This window comes from Impatiens glandulifera, unplaced genomic scaffold (assembly GCF_907164915.1).
Source record: "Impatiens glandulifera unplaced genomic scaffold, dImpGla2.1, whole genome shotgun sequence".
NCBI classification, from domain to species: domain Eukaryota; kingdom Viridiplantae; phylum Streptophyta; class Magnoliopsida; order Ericales; family Balsaminaceae; genus Impatiens; species Impatiens glandulifera.
Window position 1 is genome coordinate 88451 of NW_025919154.1, and position 11342 is coordinate 99792.

At 32.4% G+C, this 11342-nt stretch overlaps 1 protein-coding gene across 1 annotated transcript; it reads left to right on the forward strand.

Moving 5' to 3' along the window:
• The first annotated feature begins 1991 nt into the window (after positions 1-1991).
• Positions 1992-5430, forward strand: LOC124917610 (protein SAR DEFICIENT 1-like). Its single transcript, XM_047457999.1, has 7 exons — positions 1992-2151; positions 2248-2323; positions 2404-2941; positions 3970-4130; positions 4244-4441; positions 4675-4771; positions 4908-5430. The coding sequence occupies exons 1-7, from the start codon at positions 2063-2065 to the stop codon at positions 5162-5164; spliced, it is 1416 nt and encodes a 471-aa protein (XP_047313955.1). The 5' UTR covers positions 1992-2062; the 3' UTR covers positions 5165-5430.
• The last annotated feature ends 5912 nt before the right edge of the window (positions 5431-11342 follow it).

Below are 11342 nucleotides of genomic sequence, written 5' to 3' on the forward strand. Positions count from 1 at the left end.
TATATATATATATAGGGATGTAAATGAACCGAGCTACTCGCGAACTATTCGAATCTCGGTTCGACGAAAAGCTCGTTCGAGCTCGTTCGTTAGTCTTAACGAGCCGAGCTCAAGCTCGTTTAAAAGCTCGAAAATTTAAACGAGCCGAGCTTGAACTTCTCGATATTCGGCTCGTAAGCTCACGAACATGTTCGTTTATAGGCTCGCTTATAAGCTCGCGAACAAGTTCGTTTATAGGCTCACGAACATGTTCGATTATAATATTGTTTAAATATAATTGGTAAATTATTAAAAAAATTAGTAATATATAAATATATATTATAATAATTAATATTATTACATGATTATATTTATATTAATATAATAATAACCTATAAAGCTATAATTAAATTTAGGGTTAATAAATAGAGCTTTCTAAACAAGCTTTCTAAACGAGCTTTAAACGAGCTCTTAACGAGCTTTCTAAACGAGCTTTAAACGAGTCGAGCACGAGCGGCTCGTGAGCTCAAATAAATCCATACGAGCCGAGCTCGAGTTCGATTGTGAAAGCTCGAAACGAGCCTGAGCCGAGCTCCAGCCCTAATATATACTAGACGAGCTGAGCTCGAGCATGATACTGTTCGGTTCGGCTCGGTTCATTTACATCCCTATATATATCTAAATGTTTGAAATTAATTTTAACACAAATTCTATTGAGCATAAGTGGACATGCAATAATTTAAAAACATTAGTGGTATAAAATAGTTTTATCTTTGACATTTATTAGCTTAATGTTTGTTATTTTGGAAGGGTTTTACATATTTCTATAATTGATAGTTCCTACAAAGTATCCACTATAAATAAGATATTCTTCGACTTAATAAAAAAATTCACATTTTTTTTAAATAAGTTTTTTATATATAACTATCTTAATTTGAAAAGTTAAAACAAAGATATTATAAATAATAATTTAATAAAAATTGAAATAATAGTTTTAGTTAAGTTATTCCTCTTGTACGTACTCAGTTTATTTGCTTCAATTTATTTAACTTATTCTCATATACGTTGATAGGATTAGTTTATATGCTCTGTTTTGTTTTTTAAATCTAAATAAACCCCACACAATCTTTGGTGTATTTGTGTATACGTCAAATAGGAGGTAGAGATAAAATTGTGTTTAAACATAAAATTTGTTTAATTATAATTTTAGGCAAACGTTAAAATTTGTTTATAATTTGTTTAAAATTTGATTAATTATTTGCATTCACTTATTATGCAAAACTAATAGGCAAACGTTACACATCTCAACTAAATGACAAATCAAACACGCTCTTTTATTTATTTAAATCTAAATAAACTCTGCACAATCTTTGGTGTATCTTTGGTGTATTTGTGTATACGGTACAGATAAAATTGTGTTTAAACATAAAATGTTTAATTATAATTTTGCCACAAAATTATTGTTGCAGACTATTACGCAAACGTTACACCTCAACTAAATGACAATCAAACACGCCCTTTTGTTTTTTAAATCTAAATAAACCCCACACAATCTTTGATTTATTTGTATATACGTCATAATAGAAGGTAATGATAAAATTGTGTTTAAACATAAAATTTGTTTAATTATAATTTTGCATTCACTTATTACGCAAAACTATTGTTGCAGACTATTACGCAAAGTTACACACCTCAACTAAATGACAAATCAAACACGCCCTTTTGTTTTTTAAATCTAAATAAACCCCACACAATCTTTGATGTATTTGTGTGGCATTTTTCTTTATAAATGAGAGTGTGGATCTGTGTGTGTGTGTGAGAGAGAGGAAGGAAAAAGAGGGTTGACTTGGAGATGGCTTGACGTCAAAGTCGTTACATCATCATATTTACATACACATAGTTCATCTAGTATAATCCACATTGCTTCGTGGCTGCTTCCTCTACGATTCAGAGAAGCTTCTTCTCTCCTTCCATATTTCTATTTCTATTTATTTTTATTTTTCATAACCATCTCTTCGTCCCCATATATACTGCATCTCAATCACGCATTTTCCCAAACAATTACAAACCCTCTCTCCTACAAATGGCAGCTAAACGTTATTTCCCAGAATCTGGAATCGACATGGACCACCAAACTGCAAAACGAACAAAATCTAAGCCTTCCTTTGCCTCGTATGTAGTACTACTAGCTACAATTATTATGTTTCAGAATCATAACCAATTCTCAATTATTATTTTCTGACATTTTTTTATTTATTTTTCTATCAGCGTTATTAGCGAAGTCCTTATGGTCAACTTCATGCAGAATTTCTGCTCTACCATGGAACCCATGATTAGAAAAGTGGTATAATTACTCATGATCAATTTCTTCTTAAATTTTATGTTAATTGTTTTGTTAATGTTTTTATCGATCGATCATCTCAGGTTAAGGAGGAAGTTGAACGTGGATTAAAGATAGGTGGAAAGTCCTTAATCCGGTCATCTTCTATAAGAGTTCAAGCACTTGAACAATCAAACTTTCGGTTAGTTTTTAGGAGCAAACTATCCCTTCCGATATTCACGGGGACAAAAATATCGGACATGGAGAGCAATCCTCTTCAAATTTACCTCGTGGATTCAAATAATGATCATATGATGTACACAAATCCGTTGAAGGTGGAAATTGTTGTACTCGATGGAGATTTTCCGAAAGACGGTAGCGATACATGGACTAGCGATGAATTTAACCGAAATATAGTTAAGGAGAGGGCCGGGAGAAGGCCGTTATTGACTGGTGACTTGAGTTTGACGATGAGGGATGGATATGCAGTTGTTGGACAAATTGAATTTACGGATAATTCAAGCTGGATTCGTAGTAGAAAGTTTCGACTTGGAGCTCGGGTGGTTCAAGGCAGCGAGAAAGGAACTAGGGTTTGTGAAGCAATTACAGAATCGTTTGTTGTTAGAGATCATCGCGGAGAATGTAAGTCCATCTTTCTCAAACTGCTTTTTTTTTATATAAATAAATTAATACGTAATCACATATGAGAAAAAGTAATCTAGTAAAAACTTATAATAGAGTAGCAAAGTAATTAAACATGGTTATGAATTGCACCTTATCATTTCAATTTGTTGGATTTATCTTAGAACCATATTTACTTAATTATTCATCAAGTAAATTAGACTACATAATACTTTTGGTCTCACTTTGAACGCTTATATGATGTCCTTTTATGTTCTATAAAATAATTTGTATCTTTGAATAATTCAAGTAAATTTATCTTTTGCTTATTGCTAGCCAATTCTTATCATAAACTCATTGACTTACATGAAAACCCTATTATAATAAAGTGTAGTGCAACCAATTAATATACATAATTTTATAATGGTCATAAATTGAATTAGCAGTTAGTAAGTATAATAACTAAACATGTTATATCAGCAGCATGCACTTTATAGATTCAGTTAGTTTTTTAATTGATGGTTAGTGAGATAATGCCATTTTAGGAATATAAACATTTCTTTATTATTTTATTAAAGTTAATCAAATTGTCATGAACTCATGATGATACACTTGTTATATTTAAATGTCACATATAATAATATAAATATGTAGTATAGTTAACTACTTAAAAATTATTAGTAGTAAATAATAATAATTAATTTCATTATAAACAATGTTTATTTATGTTATAATATTTTAACTACTATTAGTTTTAATATAATAACAGTAATTATTAGAGTCGGTCATTAAAACATTTTGTTTTCAAATTCTATTTAAGTTTTCTAATTTTTATCTAAAACAATCATGACTTTAATATAGGAAGACCAAAACGACTCAAAACCGCGTCCGTGACTGTAATTTGAATGTGTATGATGTTAACAGCCAACTCATTGACTTAGTTTTGGCCTCCCTCCCCAAAAAAAATATCATTTTTAATACTGCATATATAGTATTATAAACTAAAAATATTAAAATTCAATTTCTATTTTGATAAATTAATTTAACAGTATACAAGAAACACCACCCACCAATGCTAGAAGACGAGGTATGGCGGCTAGAGAAGATCGGAAAAGACGGAGCTTTCCACAAGAAACTAAATACCAGCGGAATCAATACAGTTCAAGATTTCCTTCAGTTATCAGTTGTCGATCCAACCAAACTCAGAAAGGTATATATATATATAACATTATTATTATTATTGTAGAGACTTATAACTCAATAACTAATGTTCTTAAATTTGAGTCAAAATGAATAACATTATTATTATTTTTTTGGAAACAGATATTAGGGGTAGGAATGTCAGATAGGATGTGGGAAGTGACTCTCAGACATGCAAAAACGTGCGAGATGGGCAGCAAGTTATACATATTCAAGGGCCCAAATTACTCCCTTTTGTTGGATCCTGTGTGTCATTTGGTCAAAGCTATGGTGAATGGACAGTCATACCCCTGCACCAAGGACTTGGTCAACATGAATAGGGTAAATAAATTTCTTATTATTTTACTATTATAAAAATCATCACTAAATTAAACATACAGAAAAACTCCACACCATTCACCAATTTATTTAATTTTTATAAAAAAAAAAATTACATATGAGAATACTCTAACTCATACTCTTGATAACATCACCACTTAATTATGAGTATACAATACAAAATAAATATATATATGTGCTTGTGATAATAAAATGTGGTGGGTTTTGTTTTATAGGGATTTGCTGAAAATTTGGTGAAAGAAGCATATCAAAACTGGAAGTTATTGGAGGAAATTGATGGACACTTGAACACAACCCCACTTCTTACCCAAGGTAATTACAAGTTTCTTTTAAATGCAAAAAACAAACAAAATTATAAGATATTTATGTCCTATCAAAATTATATATGAAATGAGACAAAATGATTTTGTTCTAGGTTTAATCATCCGAATTGCTCTTATTTTTATAGGTGAGCAAATGGAAGAGTATCCCAATCAAAGTATGGAAAGGTCAAACTACCAATCCCAGCCGGCGGAAGTAAATGATTCTATGTCAGCAGGAAACACCAACTTTGTGAGCTCTGAATGGCTGGTTTCTTCGCAGTATTACCAAAACAACACACCTGAAAATGCCATTGGTTACCAATTCCTAGAGTCTTCATCTGATGAAGATCCAACACCTGCTAGGTGTTTCTTCTACGAGGGTCAACCGATGGAGCGTGCCTAAGCTCGTGTGGATTTGTGCATATTTGATATTTATAAATATATATGTATGTAAGTGTAACAATCTGTATGTAAGCTTGGGGATATAGAGAAAGACAAAAACAACCTTGTCTCCAATAAGTGAAGTGATTGAGTAGCTTATTCTTAAATATTCCTTGTACTATTTCTGTTTTTAACAGTAGTGCATGCACAATGTAGTAGACCTAGAGAGGTTTCAGATTTTGTGAAAATTGCACTTTAGTGTCAATCAATAAATAGGTTGTTTTCTTATCAAACTTTTTCTTGTTTATTCAATGCTCTGTGAAAAAATGGTTTCATAATTCAATTCCTAACTCATCAGATTAATTTAAGATCAAATCATAGACCTGCCATCAAGTTAAGAATCAAATACATGTTTGGTTTCAAAGCAGAAAAGTAAATCTGGAATTTCAAATTTATTTCAATGCCCACAAGATAAGAATCGTTGGTTCATCAATTGATTCTCTAATCAATTGCATTGAATTGACATCCAATTTATGACCAAATGAATCTATAAACAATTTTTGAAACAACAACAATCAATTCTTAAAAACACCTTGGAAGTTTCTCAATTCTTGATGCATTTTGATGTTTGATTTGACCATGATTTGGTGAATCAAACCACCTCCAAGTTTTTAGACTTCATTTCATTCAACTGACTAGCTCTTAGATCATTTTCAACTAGAGAAAACAACCCTTGAATTAATTGAACCAAAACAGTAAGCTGGAATCAAGCCCAGTTTTGGAAACAATGTGGTTCGAGTCTCATGGTCACTTCAGATTAAAAAAAGTTCAAACACAAAATTTACTTGCAACAGATGTTCCTAGAGCTTTGCTTTAAATTCAAAATTCCAGTTCTGAACCATTTGAACAATTCTCACACTTTGCATTTTCATATAAAATCAAGCTTCAATTCATTTGTACAATTGAATTCACATATTTCTAGATAACAAATTGAACTAATTTGATATAGGCCAAGTCTCTTCATTGATACTCTAGACAGTGGCCAGTAACTCTCAATTCAAACCAAAATGTCTTTGTTCATTAAATCTCCACAAACCAAATGCCTACTGTTTTAGTTCAAAATAATGCAATTATGCAAATGTAGGCTAACTTGAGTTGGAATAGGCTTACTTTATAAGCATGAATCAAATGACTTCAGCTTAATCAAACACTTCTAACCATTGAAACCAAAACCTCAACACAGTTTTTCTATCTTATAACTGTAAATCAATCTGTCTAAATGGATTCATCAACCTAATTCTAGGTACGTTCTTAATGCATCAAGACTAATAAATTGAAACATCACACAAAGTATTTTGAGTAACAATCTTAGTTCAAAGTTCATTCCATCATCACTGCAATCTCAGGAAGATGAATGTATTCAAATAAAACCAAAATCTTTTTCAGAAATATCAATCGCCGGAGCCTTTTTTAATTATTCAACTCTATGAGAAATTTAAGAAATCATTTGCAACAACTCCTAGGAGAACCACACCTTAACAGCTAGTCTCAGGTGGGAGAGTCCAAGAGCTATTAAACCACACATAAGAACTCCATAATTTAACATTTAGAATCGTTATATCATCATTCTTATTAATAGGAATCTCTTTACAATACTTAGTTCGGAATCAAAATTACAAAGAGTAAAACCTAAACTAAGAACAGAAACTTACATTTAATGGGTTACTAAAGACAGCAGGCGCCCATTTCTTTAGGTCAAGCTACTTGTGTCGCTGCCGTTTCTGCTATTCTACGACCAAGAGCTCGAACAAAGGAAACACTCAAATAGTGAGGGATTGGATATCAACTGCAGAATCTCTCTATGGATCAATTATTTTCTGTTTGAACTACCGGATCCCCTACCAGATCGAATAATAAAAAATAAAAAAACCGATTCCTCTCTTTTAGGGGTATTATCGGTTTTCGGTTTTCGAGTTTTTTATTTTTTTTTGAAATTAGCATAACAAAATGAATTTAGTTTTCGGTTTGGTTTTCGAGTAAAATCCAAACTCAAAAACCAATTCGAAAATCGTATTTGAATTCGAATTGGTTTGAAATTCGATTCGAAAACCGAAAATGAAATTCGAATTCGGTTTATTCGAATTCGGTCGGATATTCGGTTCAGACCAAATATTGAACACCCATACTCTCTTCTGTTATTTATATCCAATATTTAATAAGTAATTACATAAAAAAAATTATAGCAAATACAATTCAATATATACAAATAAAGAATTTTATATTTTATATTTTCAAATAAAATTATTAAATTTAATAAACTTTAAAAAAAATACAGTTAAATATTAACTTTCCAAACAAATGAAAAAACTAGGTGATTACTATCATCTCAATGGCCCATACATGTCTATTCCATATGACACAATTTTTAATGTCAAATCCTCCTTCTTTTGGGATACTTTTGGGTATATTTAGTTCTCATTTGACATTTTTGTCTTCTATGGATTGAGTACTCTAAATGAAGTACTTGATCAACTTATATAGTTCAATCATGACTTTTTGGGGAATGATTTTTTGTTGTGCCCCAATAGTCAATGATTCCTATAATAACTATTTTCACAAACTTTATTCTTCTTTTGCATGACAATTTTTATTAGCCCAACCAAATATATAATTTCTGACATTTTCAATAAGTGGGAGAAAATGTGAGTTTGAAGTTGTTTTGCAGATAAGAGGACTCCAAGACATTTGATTGGGAGCGTTCCTTCTTTTATCCCTATTTTAATAAATATATTCTTCTTCAAATCCTCCTTCACTAATCCTTCATAGAAAGTCTGACTTTTGTCTTCATTAATGAATAAACATATAATACTAGAAAACATTGTCAGTGCTTCCTTGTATGTACTAAAAGATTCGACATTTGCGTGAGCTACTAAGAGAAAAACATCAACGAAACAAATGTGTGTTATTGCTTCTTCTTTGCAGTAATGGTGAAATTTGAATTTATGATTCTTTAAGAGCATTTTGAAGATACAGTCCAGGATTTCCATAATAAGAACGAAGAGGTAAGGTGAGAGAGGATCTCATTGTCTTACTCCCCTTTCACCCTTAAAGAAACCATTATGTATGTCAATCACGCTCAAAATGAAGTGGGGTCGAAACACACTACATTAACCAGTCGATAAAAATATAGGGAAATCGACAACATAATGAATTCATGAATGAATTCTCATATTATCGAGTCAAAAAACTTTTCGGATGTCAATTTTGAAAGTCACTCTCGAAGATATAGTTTTCTTACCATAACTTTTCAATAAACTCTGCATAAAAAGTATGTTATGGGAGATAGAGCGATTCAAAATAAAAGTTGATTGTCTATAACTGACTAATTTTGAAATAACAGTTTTAAATCTTTACGAAATGATCTTAGAGATGGTTTTATAGATTACGTTACCACATGAAATAAGACGAAAGTCTTGAATTTTTTTCGGTAGTGAGATTTTGGGAGTCAAATTCAATACTCTAACGTTTTATTGCTTAAGCATTTTTATGTTTTGAAAGAATTCTAGGACCCCTTCACTTACATCTTTCCTGACTATCTCCTAGTTTTCTTTAAAGAAAGCCGCATTGTATCAACTTGTCCCCGGACTAGATATATATATTATATCTTAGAGAAGGTGAATACTTCTTTAATCATAATTTTTTAAACAAAACTTGTTCATCTTCTTCTACATGAATTTGATGTCTTATGTTCGTTAGTTTAAAATCTGTGAATATTTCTTTATTTAATTCTTTTATAATCTTTCTAGATCTTATAAATTAATTTTTAACCTTTTTTAAAATTCTACGATAGATTTATTTTGAATTGAATCGAGAAATTAAATATACAACATTTGATCATATTCTTAAATTTTCATAAACTTAAATCTCAATAGATCCCAACACTTATATTCATTCATGAATATAGTGACATGGAACATAAGGGGACTCAATGACCCTCTAAAATGTAAAGAAATCAGGAGGATCATTGAGAATCAGAAGATCACTATTATGGGTATTCTTGAGACAAAAGTCAAAAGTCAGAACGTTGAGAAGGTTAGCAAACTGTGTATTGATAGTAGCTGGGAAATCATTCATAACTCAAATGACAAAACGGGCAGAATCTGGGTTATTTGGGATAACAAAGTTGTTGAGGTGATGACTCTTTTTTCGAATGATCAAGCAATCCTGGTGGAGGTCAAAGACAGAATCACAAGAATCGTGTTTAATCTTGCTATTATCTATGGTAGCAACTCAAGCACGGAAAGAAGACTCCTCTGGAATTGTCTTAGAAACTGGATCGGTATTGATAAATCTTGGGCTGTCCTCGGTGATTACAACGTAACTAGAAACGAATCTGATCGTAGCCCATAATCTGAAATTACTCGGGATATGATTGAATTTAATGACTGCATCAGAGATATGGGTTGTATCGAGCCTACTAATTCTGGGAACTTCTTCACTTGGTCTTCTACGAGAGGGAATGAACAAATTAGAAAAAGTAGAATTGACAGATGTCTGGTAAATGAGAACTAGATTAACCAATTTCCGAGAAGTCAACTTCATGTTTTGAATCCGGGTATATCTGATCACTGCCCGATTAAATTGTTCTGGGAAAAGGAAGAAAGGTTCAAAAGGCCCTTTAAATTTTTCAATTTTTGGATGGATAACGATAAATTCAAGGGTATCCTCAAAAGTGTATGGTCAACAGATGTCAGAGGTTCCAACATGTACAGGGTTTCTGAGAAGCTTAAACTCCTGAAGAATCATCTCCAAAGCTTTGACAAGAAGAAGTTCAGCAATATCTCCAATAGAGTTCTGGCTGCTAGAGAAGAACTGGAAGAGGTTCAGAAAAAGTTATTAAGGGATGATAGTGATGAACAACTCAATGAAACAGAAAGATATGCGCTTGAAAACTTCAGGAAGCTAAGTCTACTTGAAGAGAATTTTGTTAGACAGAAATCAAGACAGAGCTGGCTTTCGTTGGGTGACAAAAACACAGCTTTCTTTTACAGAAAATGCAAGGCTAGAAACATGAGAAACAATGTGTACAGGCTGAAGAATGATGATGGTGAATATGTTCAGGATCAAAAGGGTGTCCAAGATCTGGCTATTGATTTCTATAAGTAGCTTATGGGTACAAGAAAGCAGCATCAAAGTCACCTGAATACCTTGTATCAAATTATTGGTAGGAAAATCTCTGCAGAAGATAGTCGCGAGTTGATAAGGGTGGTCACGAAGGTTGAGGTTACAGAAGCTCTGTTTAGTATTGATGGGAATAAAAGTCCGGGTCCTGATGGGTTTAATGCACAGTTCTTCAAAGATAATTGGTCGGTTGTGGGTAAAGATGTTACTGATGGGGTTCTGGAGTTTTTCAAAAACAGGAAAATGTTAAAGCAATGGAATACAGCGGTTCTAACCTTGATCCCCAAAACTGCGGTACCTGAGAAAGTACAAGATTTCAGACCAATTTCCTGCTGCAATGTGATTTATAAAATAATTTCCAAAATCATTTCTAAACGTTTTAAAAATGTTATAGGAAAAATAATAAATCTTAATCAATCTGCATTCATCCCCGGTAGGACAATCTCTCATAATATTCTTCTCATGCAGAGCCTATTAAAAGGCTACGGGAAAAAGAAAATATCCCCGAGAGTGGCTTTCAAAATAGATATCAAGAAAGCTTTTGACTCTGTTAGATGGGAAGCCATTCGAGACTTTCTGTTTGTTTCTGCTTTTCCTATGATTTTTATCGATTGGATTATGCAATGCGTTTCATCATCCTGCTTTGTTGTTAGCGTCAATGGAGTCCACAGAGGCTATTTCAAAGGTGAAAACGGGGTAAGGCAAGGGGACCCCCTCTCTTCTTACCTTTTCGTAGCTATCATGGCGATCTTTGAGAGCATCTTCGCGATGTTCCGAAAGAATCGTCCATACATCTTTCACCCATTCTGTGAGGTAGAGGAGGTAACACATTTATGCTTTGCTGACGATTTGTTCATTCTAGCGCACGCGGACGTTGATTCCATTAAAACTATTAGGGTTGCACTAACGTTCTTTTCTGAGGTAACAGGTTTAACTATTAATGAAAGCAAAAGTGTGGCATTTTATGGAGGCGTGAAGGACGAAACAAAACAGGACATCTTCAACATCATGGGCATCAA